Source organism: Crocodylus porosus, unplaced genomic scaffold (genome assembly GCF_001723895.1).
Source record: "Crocodylus porosus isolate Cpor-Errol unplaced genomic scaffold, CroPor_comp1, whole genome shotgun sequence".
Taxonomy (NCBI): domain Eukaryota; kingdom Metazoa; phylum Chordata; order Crocodylia; family Crocodylidae; genus Crocodylus; species Crocodylus porosus.
The window spans coordinates 74936977-74963743 of NW_017728931.1; the positions used below are offsets into that span (position 1 = coordinate 74936977).

General features: G+C 39.7%; 1 protein-coding gene across 1 annotated transcript in view; it reads right to left on the minus strand.

Annotated features, from left to right (window-relative positions):
* Nucleotides 1–26767, minus strand: part of ZDHHC17 (zinc finger DHHC-type containing 17) — a 131086-nt gene that overhangs the window by 20683 nt on the left and 83636 nt on the right. Inside the window, exons 7-10 of the mRNA XM_019543177.1 lie at nucleotides 25620–25782; nucleotides 16848–16973; nucleotides 14892–15034; nucleotides 9427–9527 (exon numbers count right to left, since the gene is read on the minus strand). Coding sequence (XP_019398722.1) covers nucleotides 9427–9527; nucleotides 14892–15034; nucleotides 16848–16973; nucleotides 25620–25782 — 533 coding nt within the window. The remainder of the gene's footprint in view (nucleotides 1–9426; nucleotides 9528–14891; nucleotides 15035–16847; nucleotides 16974–25619; nucleotides 25783–26767) is intronic.

Consider the following 26767-nt stretch of genomic DNA (forward strand, 5'->3'; position numbering starts at 1 on the left):
TACTGAACGTCATGTCTAGACTGCTAAAAGATAGGAGGGAAACAATTTATATTTTTTTCAAGCAAATGAGTTATGTCCTATGTGTTTTGGCCTCAGCTTCTGTCCAAAGGCTGAACAAATTTGGACAGTATGTTTTTGTGCTCAAGAAGCTGCATGTGGAGTCCTACAGAAGTTTCTGCATGTTCCTTCTCACCACATAAAAATGTGGTCAAAGTCTAAAAGTGGCAATGCTCTACCTCCTTTCATTAAGGCAGGAACAGCTACAGTGTGGTTACAGAAATGATCCAGATGGATGCAGAAGTTAGGAGGCTGGAAGTGATGAAGTTAAAGGGAGACTGAACAGAGAAACAATTAGTTATGTAGGATGTTAAGGTAATGACATGAGGCATGAGAAGGGGAAGGATTTAGAGTCAGCACAATAGCAAGACTTAAGTTCTACAAAATGAAACAGGGAGCAGGGAAGTGAGGGGAACAATCCAAAGAATGAGTAGGTAAGACATGGGACTGCCAGAGAAAATTCAAAAGTCTATTGGTTAAAGGGTTAGAGCAGTGGGAGCCAATATTTTCGCAGGCATGCCACATACCCTCTCTGAATGCCAGTATGATCCCCTTTTCCCTCCCCAACCTGCCATATACCACACACACAATAGCTGGAACAAAGTTCTTTGCGAGTTTTTGGGCACAAACACCCTCCTTCAGGCAATGAGAGACTGCTGATGTTTTGAGTTCTCAGGCAGAAAAGAAGCTATGGCAAACAAGAAGTCTGTGAAGGGGCAAATAAGTGCCAGTTTAGAAGCCAATGGGTAGATAGGAGGGGAGAGGTAAGAGAGGGGTTCTTTTCTCCCTTGGAGAGCTCATAACATCAGCATTCTCCCATTACCTGAAGAAGAGTGTTTGTGCCCAAAAGCTTGCAAAGAACTTTTTTCAACTATTTAGTTGGTCTAATAAAAGATATCACACCTACCCAAAGAACCTTGCCTGCCTATGTCCTTAGACCAGCATCACTACAACCAACAACCCTGTAATTTAAAACTAGACACTCCCTAGGTTTTCTTTCTGTGGAACAGAGAGCAAAACCCATGAACTAATTACTACTTTAAACCCAATTAAAACCTCCAGTGTAATTAACAGAGCAAAAACAGCAGGCTCAAACTATTCCAACAATGCAGTTTGAGCCAATAAAATTGTCTTAGGAAAATGGTAAAATACATAACAGGGATGTGAGCAATGGATATGTTTGGTCATAATCTCCATTCAGATAGCAACAGATAAACATGGTGCTCATGTCTTGGCTTGAAACTGGGCTATAAAGAGAAGCGTGCATACATCAAGTGAAAGAAAAATCTCAACGACTACACATTTATCAGCAGCAAATCTAATGGAAAAGTCCTACCTCCTCCACACCCTCAAGAGTATGATCCTCAGCTGGCATGTTACCACAATTCCACACAAGTCAATGGAGCTTTGTCAATTTATGTAACCTACGGATTGGGACCAAAGATGCTGAGCGCATCTGGTGCTGTAATCTACACCATCTCCTGTCTTACTGAATCTCCCTTTTGATTCTAAACTTTCTACTTTCTGAATAAAGATCCACCATTTTTTCTCCTGATTTATCTAGCTCAGGATGAATCCACTTCATGCAAAGCTTCCACTCATTCTAAACCCTCTCCCAGAGTAGTTTAATTTTCACACTTCCAGAAAAGTACTGTGCGTCTGACTCATTTAAAACAGGTTAGTAAAAGATGCTATACTCATTAATTATTAAATGTTTACTTGACCCAAAACTGATCCCTTCCTACCTTCTGATCACCCTCAAATTGTACACAACATAAACTAGTGGTTCTCAATCTCATTAAACTCAAGGCACCCCTCTGAAAGTGCCAGCTTCTATTTTTCACTTGCTTTTTGACTACAGATGACAGATTCTTCTGTTGCAAAGAAATCTGAAAGACCACAGGAGGTCAGAATGTTTTTGAAACTATAGATTTCTACTTGAAATCCCTATGTTTACTTTGTGAATCATGTGGATCTGCACACCTAACAGTGCCAATCTTAAATCATGGAAGGGACCTCAGGAAGTCATCTAGTACAACCACATGCTAAAGGCAGGACCATCCCCAACTACATCATCCCAGCCAAAGTTTTGTCTAGCCAGGTCTTAAAAACCTCCAAGGATGAAGATTTCACAACCTTTCTGGGTAAGCTGTTCCAGTGCTTTACTACTTTCCTAGTAAGAAAATTCTTTCTAATATCTAACTTAAACTTCCCTTACTGCAACTTGAGACCACTGCTCCTTGTTCTGTCATCACTGAGAACAGTCCAAATCCATTCTCTTTTGAACCCGGCTTCAGGTAGTTGCTATTAAATCCCCTCTCTGTCTCCACTTCTATAGACTAAATGAGCCCAATTCCCTCAGTCTTTCCTCAGAAGTCATGTCCCCCAACCCTCTCATCATTTTTATTGCCCCCCACTGGACTCGCCTCAATTTGTCCACATCCTTTCTGCAGCGGGGGGACCCAAAATTGAACACAGTACTCCAGATGTGGCCTCACCAGTGCTGAATAGAGGGAAATAACCACTTCCCTTGACCTGCTGGCAACTCTCCTACCCGTGGAGCTCAGTAAGCTGTTAACCTTCTTTGCAACAAGGGCAAACTGTTGGCTCATATTCAGCTTATATTCCACTGTGAACCCCAGGTCATTTTCTGCAAAACTGCTGCCCAGCCAGTCAGTCCCCAGCCTGTATTGATGCATGGGATTTTTTCCAGGTACTGAGGTGAGACTGACTGGCCTGCAGTTCCCTGAATCCTCCTTTTTCCCTTTCTTAAATATGGACACCATCTTTGCCCTTTTCCAATCACCTGGGACCTCTCCTGATTGCCATGAGTTCTCAAAGATGATGGCCAGTGGTTCTGCAATCTCATCAGCCAACTCCCTCAGGACCCTCAGGTGCATGTCGTCTGGCCCCAGGGACTTGTACATGTCCAGTGTAGGAAGTCATAAAACCAACATTTCAGTTAAGTGGCATTTTGGTGACTGCAGTCACACTATAACTGCTATTGCTTTTTCACTCTAATACTGATCAGTTTCTCCTAGAATGTTTTAAAGCCTGCATTAAGATTAGAGACTAGTGTTGCAAGATCGTCATTATTGTTTTGGGTCTTGCTTAACTCTACGAACGTAAGCACACAAAGCCGGGTTCCACTGCTACAAATATACAGGACCGCCTTATTTAAAGTCTTAAAACGCTGCCTGGAATAATCAGATTAATGTATATGGAAGTCTTTAAATGTAAAAAGTTAAATATTCAGCACAGCAGTTCCAAAAGGAAGATGTCAAACCACACATAGGCCTTAATTCCCCTGAACCTGCAGTTACCCTGTGCTGCTGCAACTAACAAGATGCAGGGCTTCTTATGCTTCAGATGTTAACTGTCTCCGTTATCCACAATTACCATCTGGTAATTGAACTAAACCAGGCACCATTTCCCTCCAGGGTAAACTGCCCAGGATTAACTCTCACTGTGGGATAAAAAATAGATTGGGATTCGTGCCTCAGAACTGTGGGAGCCTGGAATTCAAAAAGGACAGGTATTAAACCATATCTCAAATTACTCCTTGGTAACTATCCCTGTGTTCACTGTTGCCTCATAGCAAGTGTTAGTCAAATGGCATTTACCCTGGGAGAAACAAGGATGACTTACCAGGTTCAGTTCTCACCTACCATGAAGTAATTGTGGCCAAAGTGACATTTACCCTACAGCTGCTAACTCACAGTAAGTCCCACCTCCTCGTAACTGCAGGAACATAAAAGGAACAAGATTTTAGGCTTGGAAGTGGAACTGTGACCAGAAGAAGTCTGGAAACAGCTGGTCCAGTGTAAAATGAGTAATAACTTGAAGATCAGAATTTATTTTGGACAAGATCATTTAAATTAAGAACCGTAAATCCACAATGAACAATCATACAATAGAAACTGTATGAACCAAATACATATTTCTGTTCAACTGAAAGGAAAAAACAATTTCAATCTGTTTAATCTGAGTTTCATCAAAACTCTATACAGAGTTCCTGACTGCAGTATTATATGGCTATACTGTGAAACTAGAAGTAGACATGTATAAATTAAATCCTACTTAAAGCCAATGAAAAACACCTCAGCTGGATAATGTTACTTTATGCAATCTAATGAGTACTGTTTCCAGACGTAATACAGAAACCAGTACTGAAGTACAATTTTAAACACAATATATCTTTTGTATACAAGAACAACCCTGTAACTTGTGTTTGAAAAACACGATGAACCATCTTGCATTTAGCAGTTTCTAAAAAACCACCTTCCTGAATCAAGATGTGGTACATACACAATCTTTTTCCCCCCTATCTTTGTATGTTGTGTACACACGCTATTTTATTTCTTTCACCTGCAAACTGATGGATTTTAAAAAGAAATTTTAACTTAGATAAAAATATATTAAAAGGTATTATCCTCCAATAACAATAGAAAAAAATTACATTTTTTGACCTTGGAACAAAAGCAAATTATAAAATATCATGGAAATTATTAATCTTGCATTCTAATAAGAGAAGATAGAAAGCATGAAGTGTTATATGCCAGAGGGAATTAGCCTGCTGCACAGGTCCCACACGTGCAAGGTTGCCAATGCAAGAAAACTTTTATTTACTGACTAGCCAATTGCCTGTCAAAAATGACCAGTGGGGGGGAAGGGGGGGATCTTGCTCCTCCATCCCCCAGCACCGCACGCTGCCACCTCCAGGGACCATCTCCTGTCTATAACACTCTTGGAGCGCTCTGATTGCTTGTTTCAGTAACCAATCAGAGTGCTCCAAGAGCGTGATGGCCAATCAGACAGACTAAGCCCTTTATTATATTAGAAAGATCTGCAAACTTTTTACAGACAGAAGTTTTAACTGACTTGTTTCATATAATGTAAATGTAACCCTTGTGTCAGGCCCTGCATAGCAGTAGTACAGGTTTTCAAATTTATGCATTTAACACTAACAATAGTAAAAAAAATTTGGCTGTCAGTAAAAGCTGGTCTGGTTGTAAGTAGGGAAAAAACAAACAACCCACCTTGGGTTGGCAACCCTGCTTGACCACAACAATGGTTTTAATCACTGTGCTGCCTCCACCCCCACATGGGGCCCATACTCATCCCCACACTGACAATCCCAACTGTTCCCTGCATAGTTCTGCACTCACAACCCTGCCTTTCCACCCCCCAAAACTTACCTCCACTTGCCCCGTTCCCCCTGATCTGGCATGGACCCTCACCCACTGCCTCTTTTCCCCCATGGCCCACAGCTCTGTCCTGGTAGCACTAGCCCCACTCTGTCCTTTTGAGGCAAGCAGCTGTTTGAGGCAGGGAACAGCAACAGGCAACTGCACATGACTGGACAGGGAGGAGAGGGCTACACAGTATCCCCCAAGCCAGAAGGCTGACAAGAGCTTCCTGCAGGGTGCTGTACTCCCTGTAGTACTGCTGTAGTCCATCAAGCTCACTGTTACTTAGTTTGTTTATGTACAACTACAGGGTTGTTTATGGCTTTTTTTAATTAAGTGGAATGTCATTTTTTCCCTCTATTTTACAGGCTGCCCCTAAATTTATGGACAGTTGGCAACCCTGCACAAATGGCATGGGCAGCTTGCGTGTGTGGCATGGGGCAGACCGGAGGTGATAGGCAGCACAGTGACAGATAGGGCAGGGAGAAAAAACGGAGCAGCAGATTGACAGGGATAGGGTGACCATACATCCCAGGCAAACCAGAACAGTCCTGGCTTCTGTAGTCCAGTCCCAGCTGATTGCTCAAAAATCGAGTGCAGTCCGGTGGGGATGTGGAGCACTGGGCAGCCAGGCACCACTGCTGCGGGATGGAAGCAAGGTGTACAGACTGAAGCAGGGTCTATGGCACACCACACTGCTTCACGTCCCCACCAGACTCTGCTCCAGGACTTCTGACCAGCCAGCCAGAATTGGACTACAGAGGCTCAGCTCAGCTCTGCAAACAATTAACACTACAACTCCTCCTGCACTGCCAAATTTCTTGACTCATGGAGACTCCACAGGATCCAACCTCCATGAGCCAGAGACTGAGCATCACTGTCCTATGATAATATTTGGAATTTCTATAGTTTAATTTGTGTAATATCTGATTTTTTAAACTCAGTATTTCACATCTGCTCTATAAAACCCTATAGATTTATAAGCTGTCCCACTTTTCATGTAAACGTGCTACAATGCAAAAACAACTAAATAAAACATTGAAAGTTTTTATATATTTATTCATGAGGACCAGTGTTCATCCTCTGACTTTCCTTACTATACAAAGAAGAAAATTTCATTACCTTAACTGGACATCAAATTGACCATGTTAAATATTTATCTGTAAAAACAGGTGCAATCAATATAAGACGTGCTGGGGTTCTTTAATATTTAAGTTACACTTGCAGTAATAACCCTTTAAATTTAAATAGTCATTAGGTAGTACAGGTATGAAAGAATTTTTTTTCTTACAATATTAGACTGAAAGTTCAAATAAGACAACTCTTGATGCTTAATGTATCTTTTTACAGGAGACCTTTTGGAAATACTTTAATTTCTGGGCTAAATATATTGCCAGAATTACTAAAAACTGACAGGAGGAAGAACTTCATGAAATATCCTTTTACCAGCACTACTGAGAATAAGAAAGTATTCTGTTGTACTCTGTTGTACTTACTGTAATTAAGTAAAGCTGTAAAAATACAAAAAAAAAAAAATCTTACTCTAACCAGAATTCTCTGGCTTAAGCTAAAGAAATATAGCTTTATTGAAAAAAGAAGTTACATGCCTACTAAAGGACAATGTGCTAGAAGCAGAATGAGTCTGGAATCTTATTTCAAGGACTTCCAATTTTATAAGATCAACTACCAACAAGATAGCTTACAGGACCAAGTTTTTAAAATAAGCTTGTCATAAAGCATTTTAGAAGGCAGATTTGTGACTTATAGACTAGCCAAAGTGAAAGTATGTGAGTATAATGAAAAAATATACATACACGCACAAGCTTTGTTGAGTTGTGGCAAATTTACAGACACTTACCTTTCACTGTCAAAGATTACAGTATTTCACTGATTTTTAAAAACTTAGTTTGAGATCATCTTAATGTTCTGATTGCTATATTTACTAGTTTTACTGGCCAAAAAATATTATGAGTAGTTACTAAGCCAAGATTTTCAAGTGAACAACTAAAGAAAATCCAAAATAAAAAGAATAAAGGAATAAATTTGAAATATCTTAGCTTGTTGTAAATGTTTAAGAAATCTGGCTTTTCAAATGTTTTGCTAAACTCACTTGGTACCAAAGTAACAAAGAAAAGCCTCTGTTTTAAGGTGTTTTACGGGATTTATTGACCAGACACTAGATTTGTGTACCTTATCCCACCATTTCACCCAGGGGAAGATCCAGAGGGGAGTTTGGTCACACCACCCATGTTGCCAGCAGCTCCAGTCCTATAACACCCTGTTTTTCACCCTCCTGGATCTTCAAATGGGTCTACCTTGCTACTTCACTACTTTGACAAACAACAGGATGCCAAATTCAGGAAGCGTTGCTTGAAAAATCCTTTTGATTAAGAAGTAGCTGTGCTTCTGGGCCATGAGTTAATGCTGAATTAATACTTACATTATAAAAAAGAAAAACACTGAAGATAAAACAGCCACCTCCCCTGAAGTCCAGAAGAACATGCTAGTTCTGGAGACTGTAATAAAATGCATGAGTGCTATTCTCTTCTAAACAGTTACAGATAATAAAATAGATGTAGACTGATAGTGGTCCAAACATTTCCTACCTGAAAATGATTACATCACCCCTAACTGTAGTGGACTCGGTGACAGCATATTACAAAGGCCATCATCACAGTGCCTAGAATGATGTCAGTGTCAGAGAAGCCCAACACGGAATGGAAATGGAATCCAAAGTATATTTTCAACCCTGAAAGGTGAGGTGCTACCAGGTATACATTGGGTACATATAGGCAGGATGACAAAGGAAGGTGTGATGGGTGGCATACTTGGGGCCAAGTCTCACATCAGCCCACCCACCTGTCTAAGTAGGGCAGTCTGCCCAGTCTTGCCTGCCACGACTTCCCCAGCAGGGTGCAGTTTGTCATAGCCAGGACCAGGAGCCTCCTGCCATCCCCACAGCTCCTGCCCCTACATCGAAGGATGTTCTGAGCACCAGCTCAGTCATTTGTTGTTCCTTCAGCTGCCAGAAGCAGGCTGCTGCCCCAGTCTGGAGAGCATGGATCTAAAATGGAGGCAGCTCAGCCCTCTCCACCTATCCCAGGTGTCTCCTACAACCATGCGACTTCCTCATTACGGCTAGCCCACACATGCAGGCTGCCCTCAGACCTTGAAGTGGCAGGCACCAAAGGTGTCCTGCTAGGAGAAGGATCTACTGTTGCTGTCCCAGGTTCCCCCGGCTGTCAACCTGATCTCTCTCGCAAATGCTTAATCCACATAAAAATCCATATAGCTAGAAGAATTACATAAAAATGTAACTGGATTTGCTGAAAAAAGTGTTTTTTGTTAAGATTCATAAATTTGTGATAACAAAGGCAGTAGTTAGAAACTTTAGTCATATATTTAATGTGGTGCACTGATTTTCTTTATAAAACATTCCTCAATTTCTTTGCGGAAATGCTAAGTTTATGCTTAGGCAGATATAATTTTTTTGCCCAATGGCAAACTTCTGAAAGATATGATGATACTGAATCTCAGCAATTCTAACTGGTTTTGTATAGTATTTAGTTTAAACACAGAAAGTATTTACTTTCTAAATGTAATACATATATTGTGCACCTTACAGATAACATATCCATACAAATATACATATTATATTTTTTTTTCTCGCATGAAATAGAATTTGCAAACTCTTCAGGAATATCTAGTCACAGCTGTACTTTCATTAAATCTGACACCAGAATCTATTCTTTTTTCCATATAATTTTATATAATGGATATGAAGTTACCTATTTACTCTAGTAAAATTCTACTTTAAATTTTACGAAGTACAGGCTCTTTCTAATCTTTCTGGGAACATATGGCCATGGTATGTCTCAATAGCCATTTAGATTCTTCTCCTAAAGAAAATACAGAAAAATGTTTGGGTAGGCAACTCTAAGGCTGTGGGCACAAAACAGCAATATATATTTTAAAGCACTATATAAAGAAATATTAGGATTTCTTATTACTATTATAAGAAACTCCATGCTAACAATTAAACATTTAAAAAAAATATTGGCCATTTTTAAAGCATGATTCACCCTTTAACTTTGAAATTGTAACTATATCTCAGCAGCGATGTTAAGTACAAACACTAAAATGATAAATTTGTACTACTGAACATAAGAAAAAAGGATATCGTTCCAAAACCAGAGAAACCACGTCACATACATCCAGAATTTGGTTGCCAAGTATATTCCAAGAGGCAGTGCACTATGCATGGAGTGATCAAAGAACGATCTGTAAGACAAAAGAAATTATGATCAGAGTAGTATATAAAAGTTAATCTGCACTGGTGCTCATATAAGCCACCTTTCTTAGAACACAAATTATGACTATATCTTCATATATTCTTCATAAAACCATTGATCCCTGAGCCCATAGGAGAGGACTCCTATTTCATAAAATATACTGAAGAACACAGATAAATGACACAGTTAATGCCACTTCTTAGTTGAATAAAAGGGGCAACTATGACAGAAAATGTGAGTGATGTGACTTTTTAATTTAAATGTGAACATACATGATAGTATTCCATGGCCAATGCAATCAATTAATTACTGGGCTGAAAATAAACCTGCATGGCCAACTTTGATTAATAAAAGATTAGTACTTGTTTTCTTTCTATATTGATAGAAATTTTCACCTTAATCTTACAAATCATATAAAATAAGCAGGAATCTGGGTTTTTCCCCCATTCGCAATGGAAAAACACAGTAAAGCCTAGATGTTCTCATTTTGAGGAGAAAAACCTTGATTTTCTCCTTTAAAGGAGACAAACGTGGGAAATGGTGGCTTTCCCCTTGCAGGCTGGCAGAGTTCCAGCCTGGAAGGGGCTGGGGACAGTGGAAAGAGGGCAGTCAGGCAGGGGATACCACCTGCATGTGCACAGGTATACCAGGAGACCAGCTTCTGCATGGAGGGAGTTGGGCAGGGCTGGGGTGCTGCCCAGCCCAGGCAGTGCATAGGGCTCGGGGCCCAGAGCTGGAACACATGGCAGGGCAAGTGGCTGTGGGTGTGGAGTGAGAGGCACCAGCAGAGCTGGGAGGCTGCAAGTTAGCAGTGAGCAGCAACTGGCGTATCAGGGCTGCTCAGCACCGCTAAGTGGGGGGTGGGGGGGAATAGCTGCACCTGGACCTGCGCCTTGGTGAGTGGAGCAGGGGGAGCTCTGATTTTCCATGATAAAAAATTGAAAATCAAATGCTAAAATTTATAGGTATTTAGAAATTATTTTATTATAGTGATTGAGGAACTGATGGGCTTCCAAATTGCTTTAAAGGTGTAAATATACCAATAAAACATTGTGTTCAACTGATACCCATACAGAGGGTGGTGCTTCATTTTAATCATGGAAAAATGCGGATTTGGGGGGTTTAAAGTCAGAGAATTTGCGGAAATTATCAGAGAAGTTGTGATTTCTAAACAGAGAAAACCAGTATCCCTGAAAAAAAGTAAATCTGGCCCTTCACTTTTTGCTGTCATAATCTCAATATGAAAGTAAATAGCCTACAATCTTCCACATACCAACAATACTCTGATTTGTTTTGAAGTTGTTCACCCAATGTCATATTGCCTTAATTAGTGGCTTAATATTTATTCTGTGATTCCATATTTGGATTACAGTATAATATTTCATATGACACTTACAATATACAATTCCACAGTGGCAAATGAAATGGAGAAGCCTTGACAAATGTTTAGTCTAAAACCACATTCTGACAGCAGCTAGAAATCACTGCTGAAGTGCTAACTCAGCAGTATTCACACGGCTGCTTATTTCAACAGAGTTTAAAGTAAATGCCTACCGCAGCATGGGCAAGAGTTATGAATTACATCTACACAAGACACTGCAATGTCAGGAAGTACTTAAGAAATACATATAACACACTATATTAAAACTGTTAAATAAGAAAGCCTCATTTTGCTTAGTCTGTGCATTTGTATCATGTGTCTATAGCCTTATATCTCTTGCTACTGCCTAAGATTGTTTGCTCCCCGATCTCCCCATGCTGCAGAGCCCCTGCGACCCAAGCTGGTTCGGGCATCATGTGTCTCAAGACAGGGGAGCAGGAGCCCTGGGCTGACTGCTCCCTTATCTCCATGTGCCTTGGCACAGGGGCTCTGCTATGGCACCTGAGGCATCCCCACCTCCAAGCACACTACGTCCCAGTGGGTGCCTTAGCAGAGGGCTCGAAGTGAGTCAGTGCACAGGTGCTTCATAATTATTTTATAAACTGTTTTAATGTTTCCAACTTGAAATTGAGTGCCTTTAGCAAAATTCTAGCACAGAAAGACTGTTACCTCACCAAGGAACCCTTTAATGACCAAAAAGGGCACCTATTAAGAGACTTAATGCATCTATGAAAAGTAAAAATAACTTTTTCACAGAAAAATATAAGGATGCTAAATACATTTAAACACACTGTGTCTCCTACAAAGTATCTAAATGGTATAATGCAAAACAGCTATGTATTTTCTAAACTGCCTTAAAAGGCTTTTTATAAATTAATCTGAAAGCTTGTTTTTAAAATGCAGTGACAAACATTTTAATTGGACCAAAAAGTTACATCATTATTCAAAGCATCAATGAAAGACTCCAGTTTTAAAATTTACACAGAGAAATTTCTGTTGCAATTTGTTAACCATTCAATGCTATTGAGATAAAACTGGTTTATCAGCCTCTATTTAACCCAAATGCAAATAAAGGATTTCTCTTGATAACTATTACATTATTCGCCTCAAACCAACATCATTTTAAGTGCCTATAAAGCAACTTATCAGAGTTACATTACACAACAAATACATTCTTCTTACTATTAAAACCGTTTAGAATTATACCAGAAGGAACAAGAATTTGATGCATTATATCTTGAACTTCTATTCAAATCATAAATTATTAACAAACTGATCCACATATCCTTCAGCTCATCCCACAGACTCAACCTCACTCGTTTGTCTGTTTTTGGTAAGAGTAATCTCACGATCTGTTCTACTATCACTGCTTTAAAACCCAATCTTCTGTCAGCCTATTCATGAACATCAGTAAAGCCTAATAGAGAACTCTATTACACATCCACCTGCTCAAAATAGGAGAGAAAAAAACATTACTACATTTCTGAGACAGCTGCATTTCTCTTTCAGTCAACTGTTATTCATGAACCATCAAGCTTTTCTTTTCAGTTTGTGTTATGTCACTGTGTAAAATTATATATATATATAGGAGTAATCTGTCACTATATATATTAGTGACAGATTACTCCTATGTAAGTGTTGTCCTTGGAGAACGTTACCTCTGTGCAAGTTCCCATTGGTGGAAACGGTACCTTTTAGAGAATGGTGTCCGTTGGGACCATCTGTCCCTCCCTCCTGAAATACTGAGAAAGGACCAAGGTGGAATCGTCTCCAATGAACATACAGATACTTTTCTAACTGGAGTTCCTGGACTGAGACTCCAAAGAAGTGGGCAAGGTTGATAAGGCAAGCAACATCTCGAAAACCAGGTGCACGCAAGTATTGTTTCCTTTCTCCTTTAAAAGGCCTTTGCATATTCCCCATCTGTGATATTAGTATGGAGTATGACCTCTTATACAGGTAAGGCATGTGAATGAAGATTGCAAAACTGCCAAAATGAGCATCAGCTCTAGATAGAACGTAAATAAAATAGAACTAATGTAAATTCACTCTCCCAGATTTCTGTGAAAAGCCATTTTTCTCTTGAAGCACAGAGAGCTTCAAAAAAAGAAAAATATTTTTGTTAATCAAGGAAAAAGACAGTTGGAAGGCAAACACTGCCTCAGGATTAGTTTGCAAACACCTTTTAGTAACGACAAACAAACACGTAGCTGGCAAGTCGTCACAAGAACAGAGGTAGAATATCAGTCTAAATATATTACAACCCTGATGAGATTTGAAACTGGAAATGGGCATAGGAATACAAATATTTTACATGTGAATTACATTTTAGAGGGCATCAGCTATTTATTTTGCATCTTCAGGTTCATGAGCTATAACTAAGCAATAAGGAAGGAAGAAGGAGGTCTTCATATGACAAAGAGGTCAGTTCGGCACAAAGACCTGGGACAGAAGTTCAATAAACCAATTTAACCTAAATCAGTTAAGTCTGATACTACATCCATCCAGGTTTATCTTAAACTGGTTCCAGCCATTTTGAAAGTGGTTTAATGTCGAATGAACTTCTGTTGCATTACAGATCTGAACTGGTTTCCAATTACTTATTCCAGTTAATGTGTCATTTCTGTCCCTAGTCAAAGGGAAACACTGGTCCTAAAAGCACTGGAGAGGATGCCTCAGAGGCAACTAAATTAATATATCAACCCTATCATACATACAGCATAAACAAGTATATTGGTAAGAAAAAAAAAAACTAATTTTCTTTGGTATGGCCATCAATACAAAGCAATTACTTTATGCATTTTAGCATAACACAGAGCATCACTCACCCGATATTTAATCTTATAATAAAATTAATAATGTAATAAAGTTAGCAGGGAACAGAGTCTTGAGCAACTGGGACTGAAATTGAAGTCCTGCTTATAACACTGGTAGACCTCAGACATTGTATTTAATGTTTGCACTCTAAAGTATAATCAACAACAATATTTAAAACAGATTTGTTTTGGCAAAAGTTCTTGATTTTCAGAGGATTCACCAGGTCTTCTTGTGAAGTATCTCTGCAATTCAGAAATTAGGGGTCAATTAGACAGGCTTCAAGCTCAATTGGATGCTCTCATCCCGTCTTGAAGACAGAAAGCATCTGAGCTTGCTGCATCTTTGGAAATTAAAAAGAAACCAATGGAAAGTTGCATATTGTCTGAATCTTCCTTGAAGAGAGACCACAGAAGACAACTGGCCCAAGAAGAAACAATATCAGGAAGAACCAAGTTCACAACTGAAGAAATACTCAAATATTTGAACTCAAATATACAGTACTTAAGTTTACAAGGAAAACTGTCAATAGACATTTTAGGATCTTGGAAATCATGGAGAATATGGGGTTAAACCACTCTTAAGAGCATAGTGCATGGCTTTTAATGACTGAATGACAAACACACACAATTTACAAGAATTTTGTTTTATAGTAGCAAAAGTGTCAGGTGAAATCTAGCCAAAGCTCCCACTTTGTATTGCTTTCACTCTGCCTGCCACACTCTTTGGGAGTTGTTTTTTTATGTATATACTTGGCAGTGTTTTTTTTTAAATTACTGTATTTTCAATTCTACCCTGCTTTTCCTACCTCTAGCAACTTATTGTTGACTGCTCTCTTCAGAGGTTATGCCACTGATTCTGCAGGACATTCTCTAGAGACTGAACGTGTCTTCTCTGCTGCTAGCTTCTGTTAACTTAGTGCCCTTCCACTAAAATTAAATCAAAGGCTAAATTTCCAAGATGTGACATGACAGCACTAAATTACAGAAGTTCTTTTTCTGAAATATGATGATAAAACTACAAATGACTGCAGACAATACTGCATATTTAAAAGGTGCATAAAGACCAGACAAAGAAAATGAATACTTGTTATTTAAATCAATAGGACATAAATATTTTCGTAGTAAAATTGAAAAAAATTTCTGGTAAAACACTTACTTTGAAAGGAATTGTACCACCGCCCATACGCCGCCATACATTAGCCCTTTAATGAGCCAAGAATCAATGTCTAGGTCTGCAATAAACCCAATAAGCCAAATAACTAGGAAAGGAGTTCCTAGCATCACCTTCTGACGAAATTCCTGAACAGAAACAAATATTCCAGTAAACAATTTACATGTTTTAAAAACAGTTCTTGTAGTAAACTGCTACATAACCCAGTTATGATAAAAATTCATTCAAGTCTTTAAAGACCACGCCATGGTAATGGGAGAAAAAGTTGTTTTTCTTCTATTTTTTTCTTGTTAATACTCTCAGATTATGTCTAACCATTTGCTCCCTGTACTTAAGATACCTTGCTAAGTTTCCTTGATTTTTCATCTGGTACGAGTAATAAGCCAAATAATATTCATGAATAAGATTAAGTTACAAAGTTTACTTGTTCAGCTTTAATTTACACACAAACATGTAAAAAAAAGGTTATAATGGAATTAGGTTGGAAAGTTTTAGAATTAAGAAAGTAATTTATATTAAACATGGTAGACTGCAAACTGTACTGATACATACGTAAGGATTAAATTGAAAGAGTAAAAGGTGTTAAAATGTGGTAATAACTACCAAAAATAATATAAGGATCCATGTTTATTGTGAGCCTGAAAGACTTCTATGTTAAAAGTGCTGAGTTAAGAAGTGAAAGGTTCTATTTCATACTTTCCAGAGGTGTAAACTCACTCTGGGATAGAAAAATTAAGTTATGCTCTGCCTGTCTTGCATGTCATCCATTGTGCCCATGAAGCTACTACCGAGCTATGCTAAAGCTCATACTGCATTTTCTCTGCACTATTAATATATTTTGTCAGTGAGCTGAGCTGACATAATAAGGTCTGTGGATTGAGAAGATGTCACCATTATCTAAAAAAAGATTGTATTCTCTGTGCACCAGTAGCTTCAATTTTATATAAAACTGAGTTCACCCTGATTTTGTGGATGCAACGCACTGAAATTCCATGCTGTTAAATGAGTAAAGGTAAGTGAATAAATTTTATAACATCTCAGAGAAAGAGCATGAAGGAAAGTCACATATTCAATCCTCTACAAGGTGCCAGCCACATTACATACTCTAGGCATGACACCCCTTGGGAGCACAATACAAAAGGGATCAGAGCCTAACATCTATACAGGAGATAAGAAATGAGAAACCAGGGTAAAAAACCCCCAAACACACAACAGCAAAAGAACTACATAGTAAGTGGTGAAGATATACTAAGTACATAAGCAAAGGAAGGTAGGCACTTAAACAAGGCAATTACAACGTAAATATGAAGTTAGTTCAGAGCACAGGTTAAATTAAAACTGCCAAGCAAATCAACAATACTGCGTAATTGAACAGCTGATTCTATATAGCCAACAAAAAGTACAGACTACTTAACCTAACATTCATCGTGTGAAGTCCATTCTCATACTTAGATTACAAACTCTTCAGCAAAAGGAGTCATCTCTCTTTGTAATGTGTTTATACTGCCTAGCGCCTGCAAAATATTGCTGCTCATACCCCCTACCTTTAAACACATTGCTGCATGTTCATTCTTTAGGAAGAGTGTTGACACCAACATCAACACACAGCAACACTGTTACTTAACCTGTGCTGACCAATTCATTGCCATTATTAAAATTTAGGCACGTATTCTTTGGCCAGGCCCCGCACACTTCTGAGGGTACATGTACCCTAGTTTGAAAACCACTGGCCTTCAGGAAAGATTGCTATGGCTGTGCTAGCTACAGAGAAGATGAAGAAATACCAAAACAGAAAGTTCTTGTTAGTGTCTACTTATGTAATTTTAATATCATACTCACTACTTAAGTATGGAAATACCTATTTAATAAGAGTAGTGATGCAATGTTGCCAAGAAGGAAAAAAAGATTTTACATATAAAAAAAAGTAATGTTTCTTCTCACCTTATCAGCCTTTAGTTTTCTGAGAAAGGATGGATTATCATACCCTTTTGCCTGTCTTGCCTCCTGTAAATGGTTGATCATCCAAACATTTTTTCTCTGCTTTGCCAAATCAAGTGGCGATTCTCCCTGTCAGGAGTATAAAAAATGGGAAAAATCTAATTTACAACTAAAATGCACTGCGAACAGTTTATTTTCAAAATAGAAAATTACAAACCTAAAATTATTATTTGAATGAAAAATAATAAAATAATCTGGTATTATTATTAGGCTATTAATAATCTTGATGCTTACTTTCATAACAAAAAGATCATTTAGTTCCTTTGGTCTCTTTCTCCAGTTCCCTTCTAACTGCACGTAAGTAGGAAACGTAATGCTTCATCAGTGATCTTTAAATTTTTCCTATGCCTCACCATGGCAACAACTACAGCCTTAGGGATTCACTAACATAAAATCTGTTTGTTTTGCACATTTGTTCTACTAATCTAAAAATGGAGGACCATGTTTCCCCATTAACTATTGACAGGCAGCAGAAATCAAACAAAGATTGGCATTTGTGGCCCACTGGATCATGGAAATATTCCACTGCATATTCTTGTTCCTCAGTTACTTTTCTGCCTCATAAGAAGAAACCACTATAAAATACTTTTATGAGAAAGGCTTCTCAGATAATTTAATGTTACCAAGTCTGCCTCAGCCACTTAAGTTCTAGGAGGAAAATTGAAAAGGATTATTGATTGCTCAGACCCAGGTCATCCTACCTTTGTATATCTGGGTTGTGATTCATTTTTCTTGGAGGGCTCCCAAGTCAATAACAACATTGTCATATAGTCTCCTTCCCTTCCCCAACCCCCTTCCCTTTTTTCTCCCCCTAATACCTCTCAGAAGTGAATCATAGACACACAGAGAGAAGGCACTTAATAGATTTCAAGCCACAGAGACTTACAGTTCTTTTCTACCCCAAGTAAAAAAGCTAAGTGAAAATTTGTAATTGGGGTCTGATATTACAGAGGAGGCAAGAGACAACCAATTGCAGGTACCTCCAGCTCCAGTTATGCATTTGACTCCTCCTCTCTTCTATTGGAGTTAATTCCCCTCCTAAACAAAGCATTCATGGAGGCTTGAAAAATGGCTGAATCCTCCATCGTTCGGCCCCCGCCTAAAAAAAAATGAGACAGGTACCAGAAACTGAAATCACCCAGAAAGGGCAAAAAGTATTAAAGAGTGAGATTTACACAGGCACAAAGAAGAGCTGGCCACTTATCTCCGACTGAAAGTTAACAGAATTTAAGCATCCAACTCTGATTTCTGCCTCTGAAAATCTTGTCCTGAATCTCAGATAACGGATTAAGTAGCACATAATGGAAACCCAGAGGTGGAATCTTCTGGATACTAAGGGGAGTGTCCTTCTTCTTTTCCATGAGGAGCTGACTCAGCCTAATCTATCAGAACGTTTAAACAAAAAAAAAAAAGTTATTCCTGTCCTTAGAGTCTTTTATTCAGAATACTAAAATACCGAAAGAAAGTTAGCTCAACCCTCTACGGAAATGTCTGAGGCCAAACCACAGTAAATGTCCTACTTAGTCACCAATCTACTGGCATTTTTTTACCACTAATCTATGGAGAACCCTAGATACTAAGGTTTTGATAGCATTTTATGTATGTATCCAGACTATAAAGATTACCTGTGCATAAGCAATTCCCTCTGGGAGTTGTTCTCCCAAGTAATTCTTGTTGTTGTCTTGGGGTCCAGATCAGCATCCCTTCCACTAGAGGGCCATCTGACACCTAGGGACTGCCTAGATAAAAAGATTGAGGGAATTTAAAAAAAAATTGTTTTTGACTAATTGGCCATTTTAGTGTATTACCTGAACTCCTATGGATTTGTTAAATAAATTTCACTTATACCACAAATCAGGTATCTCACACTTGGTCTATTACTATTTATCTTTGCCAGAAAGCAAGAACTAATAGGATGTGTTTTCAAGAGGCTAAATGATTAGCACAATTAATCTGACGTGTAGTTATTATAGGGTACAATGTTAGTGGGGACATTCTTTATGGCTGAGCCCTTGAAGGCATCACAAAACTAAGAAAGTACATCAAGAGGCTTTCCAAAGATTCTCTAGTGCACTGAGCTCATTTCTCTTTTGATAAACACTCTTATTTTAGAAATTCACGGTTAGACAGTATAATTTCTGTCATTCTTCCCTTGTGCATGGAAGATGTTATAAAGTACCCATAACATTTCTGCTAATACACTGTAACTCCTCAAATAGTTCCACATCAACTCTTCATCTATGAGACAGCCCCGAAAGGTACGGGTCATCACATCAGATAAGTATGTATCAGTTGTAGCAAAATTACTGCACAGGATTTAGTTTCTCCTCCCAACAATCACAGCAACTATCTCCTTTCTGGTCCTTAAAGGAAATCAATTTGATCTTACTGCCAGAAAAAACAATTTCTTATTATTTGTCTTCTTGATTTTACTGTGCAAAAACTCAGGTGACCACAGACCCATTTTAATAATTTAGAAATAGCTCAACTAATTTGTGAACCACAGGCACTTTACAACTGATCCTGTGAGGTTTTCAATCTAGGATGCTACCTAAGATACCTGTATTTGATGAAGTGAGCTCTAGCTCACAAAAGCTTATGCTATATCCATCTCTAATTTAGTCAATCTACAAAGGTGCAAATCAACCGTGCCTTCTACCTAAGAGATATATGCCTTCATATTAATAGAGTTTCTCAGGTTTACCCTAGACATTTGTTCTTCTTAGTATACAGCCATCTAAATATAAACATCTACTTCTGTTACTACTACCACCACCAACTACCTCTTGACGGTTGGCTGAAATCAAGGAAGATATTCCTTCTGTTGAAAAAGAAACCAGGGCCTTATTTGAACAATTTGTGAGGGAACTAACTTGATTCAGAGCCAAAGCTCAGAGGCTGCTAGAACATACTTTGCCAGCACCTATTGCCTCAAGTTGATTGTGAACGTCACAAAAATCTGAAACAATCTCATAGCAAACAGTTCAGTCTAACCTGGGAATAAAGGACCAATATCTCCATCCAGAGGAATCAAGGAATACTTGATGCCATATCCCTTATTTACTCAAATCCAAGATGAGGTCCCCTGTCTTTCCTGCCCTTCAACATGGTGCAGGACAGAAACCCCCTCATTTTGGATGCAAGTACAAAGCAGGGGTGAGACAGCTGTCATGGCTCAAGCTCTGACCTGGGTCAGGGTTGGGGTCAGAGCTGCTGCACTCTCTCCACTGCTGTGTAGACCCTGTCCCTGGGGCATGGGACACCACCGGCCCAATAGAGCTACTGCTGTTACAACCACTGGTGTGCGGATGGGCAAGGGCAAGGGCAAGGGCCAGAGCCAGCACGTGCTCTGTGCTCCAGGCCAGAGCCACTACAGATGGTGGCAAGTGAAGGGGTAGGGGTTTAGGCATCAGGCTGCTCTATTCCTGTACCACCTGCTCCCCTGCTGCTTTCCTTGCTACAGCAGTGGCAAAATGTAAATGCTTGGATCTTGCTCACACACTTCTGGCCAGAAAGTGGTGTCTTCAACAGGGAAAATGGTCTTCAGAGTTAGCTGGAGTAAGAAGCATTGTAAATGGGACCTAAAGGGAAAACCCATGAATTTCTAGAGGATATGGAGGTCCTAGTACAGCAGGAAAAAAAAATTAATTTGTGAATTACGATGCAACTGGCCACTGAGAAAATGTCAATAAGCTTGGATGAAAGAAAGAAAAGGACTGTACAGGCAGTCAAGACAACTGCTTAGGTGAACCTTAATTCAACTGAACAGAAACAGAAGGCTAGAGTTGTATGCATGCAGCAGGGAGCCAAAGAACATGAAGCATGCATTTGGTCACAGTCCTGTTGAGCTCCCCAAAAGAATCTGTTCCATTTTGACTAAAGTCCTTCTGGTGGATGCCCTTCTACTCTGTATGAGGCTCTCCTCCAGTTAAATGACAGGTGGCTGATCTGTTCAACTGGCTAACCTCAAGGCCATGAATGAGATTGGAGCATGGAATTTCTGACCCCAATGTTGAGAGATCAGGTCTTGGGACTCTTTGGAATGGCTCAGTTACTGAATGGACAACTACATCAGTCCTGTCAGGCAACTGAGCCTCTGTTCTCACTGCTTCATACTTACATTCATGGCTCTATTTCTTGATTTTGAAATTGCTTGAGAAAAGCAGAGGAATCTGTAGAAAGGCATAAAGTAAATGCAGATTCCATTCCAGAAAAGAGGACAACTGACAATAAGCCTGGGCTCATGTTTCCTCAGGCACAGAAATTCTGGTAATTTGGTGGCAAGAAGTCCATAGCCTATTACAAATAGGGTTGTGACTGCGAACAGGTAGTCCACCACATTACGCAGACATCCTGGAGGTCAAGGGACACTGACATTACCCCAGGTTTGCAACATCCACGGCTCGATAGCTTTCAGACCAAAGTGCCTATCTGCTTGTTGACCGACGGCATTGCAGATGAGCTGTCAGCAGTATCTGCACTACTGAATCTTGAAGACCATGCAGTCTAACCTGATAACTCCAGCTTCAAAGACACTGGTGTGCCTACCTCCATCTTCTGGAGCTAGGTTCCCTGCATTTGTAAATGGTCCAGATGATTTCCCAGATACATTCAGACTTTGCATTAAACAGATTTTGGATGAAATACATAAACACACAATGCTTTTGTAGCGTGTCAGACTACTAGAGCCACAAATTCCATCTCAATGTCATACACAATTTATAGTAAAGAGAGCTGAATTTCCTGATCCAAACAGCTCCACTAGAGGATGATATTGTTTGGAACTGGGCCCAGTCTATTCCTATCTTGCTGAGCCTGGACTATAAATTATGGTTTCCTATACAAGGCATGTCCTGGTTCTGAATTCAGACCATAAGCATTTAGGTCCAGGTTTCAGAATCAATGATGACAATACTGTCAGTGCCTTGGCATTCACACTGATGTGGAAAGCAATTACTACTTTGGCTCTGCCAGCACATACACTGCCCTCTTTCCAGTGCTTGATCCTGGGTCATGACACAGGCTGAAAGAAGCATCCAAGGGACCAGCACCTTTGAGTCTGACATGACTGTCACAGACTGCTCTATTAGATCTAGCTTGAGCTGTGCATGCCTGAGTTTGCATTGTCCATATGCAGCTCTTCCTTTGGGAGAAACATTTCCTGGGTCGACCCTTGTTAGGGATCAATCTATCACAGGACAGCCAATGTTTAAATCCTGAGGACAAACAGTCTGCCCAATGCATGGAGATTAATGGAACACTTTTACGATCGTAAGAAAAAGGGGACATATAGGAGATTCCATTAACTTTCCTTCCAGTCAAATGCCTAGGCTAAGTCAGCTCCTCTTCAAAGCAGCCATTTGGCCATAGGGAAAAAAGTTTAATAGCTACAGAGTAGTACAGTGTAGAAACCTAAGCCCAGAACTTAGAACAACAGACTCCGTAGTCTAATTTCAGCTTTAACACTGACAGTGGCTGTGGCCCTGGTGGAATACTAGGTATTTTTAGCTTTCCTTGTTGACTGATTACTGCTTTGGAAAGATATTAGCAACAACATGGGTAGAAAAAAATTATTGGTAAGGGAGCCCAATGCACAGAGACCATCTCACCTTCCTCAAAACAGCCCAAATCCTACCCCTTTCCCAGGGCTGAGCATGAGGAATCCACCTAGGTATTACCCTTGGCTGGACCTTGAGGGAAGATTCTTCCCCTCCTTATCTCCCAGATTAACCTCTGACAGTTGGGTGCAGTTTTCCAACTATCAAATATTTCATAAACCCTCAGCCCTAATTTTCATGCACAAGGTAATGAGAAATTAAAAGTAAAACCTGAGACATTATTATGAATAAAGAACTGCCAAAGGCATGTGACATGCATATTTATGATAGAAAGCCACAGAGACCGTCTATAATTCTTCTCTGGCAAAGCACCGTATAAAACTGTGGTTTTTTTCAGAGCTAAAAAGCTTGCAGAAGAAAAGATAGCAGAAGGAGCAAGTTAGTCTAGCTGCCTGCTGAAATTAGGCTCTTATAAAATCCCCCAACTCTAACAACTATTAAATCCAAAAGAGATGTGTCAGATAGGGACGTGCTAATAGTTTCATCACAGTAGGTACTGTTTTGTAAACATATTCCACTTGTCTTTCAAGAAGATACTAGGTAAGAATTATTTGGTTTCAAGATGAACTTCTGTGAGTCCTTAGGCCACAAATACGGTCTACACAACTACTTATAGAACATTTTATTTTAATTTCCCTGACACCTACTGTGCCTCCTTGGAATTTTAACCTTCCCCAGAAAAAGTAGTGCTATAATAAATTAGGCAATTTGGAAGGTCCTAATTTTCTTACCTTAAGAACTTTAAGCATTTTAAGATTTCCTAGGTCTTAAAGGGAGATATACTGGTGGCTGTTCCTTATAAAATCCCTTTTACATAATGAACAAAGACTTGCAAAGGATTGTCTCTGCTTCTCCTCAGTTCTTCACTGAAATCAGAACATAACCTTGCCTTGTTTTATAGGAACTCAAGTCCCAAATTTAAGTTTTATACCTGCAATGAAATTTAAAAGCCATTTAGGAATAAATAAGTTTCACAATAGCTAGTTGTACTACTTTGGAGCTTGGTTCCAAAAAACATGTCCGATTAGTTCCACCAGACACTACTTAAGACAAAAAGTTTCTTGTCCGTCTTGTGTTAAAAGATCACTCAATCAAAGCTACAGATTTCTCCTATATAGAAGATGACTTCTAACTGACCACTGTATTTTCTCTCTCTCGCAATTATTTCACTAAACAATGGAAAGTAGGAACTTTCTGGTCAGAAACTGGAGAACAGTTATGTTGTAAGAATCTTCCTAGTCTGTCTACAATAAGCACATTTCAATTTAGCAAAAAGAATGCAACAAGTCATGCAAATTTGGTTTCTGCATGATTCACAATTAACTTACTCTTCCTAACAAGCAACATCTATTTAGCTGTTTTATTACAGAGTAATGTATTAAGCTTTTTCACATTTTAGGTAACGTTTCTACTTCCTATGTTATTTTTTTACTCTATCAATTTGTAGTTCCTGTGGCTCTGAAAACCATGGACTACAGAACAAGCATTTTAGGAGCGAAAATACCATGATCCAGCAGGTTCAAAAGCCTCTTTTCTGACTGACTGCTGCTGCCTGTCAAGAGTTAAGATGACATAACATCCTAGTTCCAGACAAGAGGATATCCCTTTATGTGACTGAAGTGTATGAACATTTCTTAAAGGGTCAATGAAAATTACAAAAGCTCAGAAAGTAACTCTGGCAGTATTCAAGATACAAGGATAAGGAATGTGTTTGAATGAAGTTATAAGATATTCATTTCACAGGACGCAATCATTTTACGATTAATAGTTTGAAGAGATGCCACAGAAGAGAGCCTTGTATGAGCTTGCAGAAGTTGAAATTAAAATACAACACCTCCACGGTTAACAGCACAGGCTCATAGAGCATTACAGCATATTCATGTCAACAAGTGTGAGAAACAGGTGCATTGCTTCAAAACAAGGTGGAACACCATACATGGACTACATAAGCTCTCATTCAAGACCATCAGGACGTATGACTGGCAAAAATGGAATGTTTAGTATTGTAAATTTGCATTAAACTTGTGTATGTATTTGTGTATTAGCTATTCCTGTAGTTTGGAAAATGGATGAGTGTCTTGTATTGAAGAATACCCACACACTTATATTCCTTAAGGTCCATAAATGGATTGCCTCTGTGGTTGATGACAAAAGACAACCCTGAACCAGTGTGAATAACAGGACAGAAATATTCTGAAATACCAGATTAACTGGCCTAAATCATATACAATACAATTGAAAATATTATCCTGGGTTCATCTACCTGCCCACCTCCTTTGTGCCTCAGAGGTAAAGTGCTTCTAAAGTAAAGCGGATGGATTAAGCCTGAAAACAGTTACCAATTCCTTTTGGGGAGATAAACTCCTTAGAGGCAGGCATAGATAGCAGAGTTGTATGTCAAGTCTGGTATACAAAGTTTGTTGGAGGGAAGGAAACTAGATGAGATCAAAGCTCCACTGTGCCAATTCGCCACTACTGTAAGGTCTCTTAAGGCGTAGGTTCAAGAAGCACCCTGGCTGCTCTAAACTAAGTCTTTATTGAACTAGTTCTCAACCTTAACTCCTGAAACTCCCATCCAAAACCCTTCACCTAGCAAACTAACAACGGGAAACATACTCGTCATTTTACTTTTACCAATATTCTTTGAGATGCAACATTTTGACTGCCAGTAAGTGAAGTCATACTGGAGCATCTGTCCTTCTCTCAAACAACATGGAACACCAACACTGAGGTCGAACCAAAAATTTATATACAAGATGACATTTCCAGTGATGGTCTCCAATTTTGCACCCACAAGCATGTACTTCCATTAAAAAGCCAAATTTGAATAGCTGAGTACATAATACAATTTCTTACGCATTTCTGTGGATATATATATACTTACACAAGGATTTTGTTCTGTGTGCAGAATTAAAGGTTATGTCCATGATTGCTGAAAAACTGATACCTAAATTTAAAGGAAACTAGCTTTCTCAGTTTCTTCGTGACCTTATATACCATCAAAGGGCAGTTATCTAATCTAAAAATCAAGACTTACTACAGATGATATCAGTCATTTCTGTATTAAAATTACAAGAGATTTAAGGTACATTTTTACCTTGATATTTTGGGCATCAACATTAGCTCCTGCTTCTAGTAGAAGACTAATCACTGTAGTATTTCCTGCTAGCACAGCCCAATGTAGTGCTGTGTTTTTATGATATTTGTCCCCAAGATTAACAGAAACATTAAAAGTAAGCAGCAATCGAGTTGGGTCCACACTAGAAAAACAAAAGCCAAATTAGACATGTATAGAACTAAATGATGCACACATTCAAAACTGATCTACGAGTCTGATTTACTTAAACCAGGGGTTGCCAACCAGGAGTACCTCTGGGGGTACTTGGGAAGGCCGCAGGGGTACACAGCAGCAGCACAGAGAAGCAAGTCTACTTGGGAAGCACGCTGCTGTGCACTACCGCACGGCCAGTGGCAGAGGTGTGCTTCCTAAGTACCTCCACTTCTTCTGCCGCCATTACACGCTGTCACCCAACTACCCCCCCACACTCACTGCCTGGCCGCCGGGGGACCCTGCCCCTCACACCCCCCCAGCTCATCAACTAGCCACCAGGGCACCCCCACTGTTAACCGGCTGCTGCCCTCCCCCATTCATCCAGAGGGTACAGTTCAGGCGGCGTACCCTCCTTAAAAAACGTTGAAAATCCCCGACTTAAACCTAAAGATTTCGTATCACCATCTCAGCTCTAGAGAAAAAAAGGAGTAGTAAATATAACTGACATGATTCTGTTCCCATTGATAAAGCAAACATAGTTCTGAAGTTAGTCAGTCTATTAATATATTTTTCCTACAGACATAGGCAGAAGGAAAAAAAAATTGGGAGGGGCTGAGCACGTGCGTACAAGCACGCACTCCCACACCAGGAGGGAAAGTCTGCCAGGGAACGGGCAGGGGGAAGGGGAAGGGGAAGGGGAAGGGCTGTGGGGGCTGGGACCAGGCAGGGATTAGGAGGGAGCAGAGCCCAGGATTGGGATTGGGGCCAGGGCCTGCTGCACCCGTCCTTTCCCCTGCACCCAGGGTCATTGCCTGGCGCTGGCACACCGCATAAATCCACTGCTCCCCAGCCCTGGCCCAGCCACCTCCCTGCACTGGTCCAGGTTCCGCACTGCCCGGAGGGGCCCGGAGCTGGGAGCCGTAACGGGGCCAGGCTCAGCCGTACCACCAGGCTGGAGGAGATGGAGTGCCCGG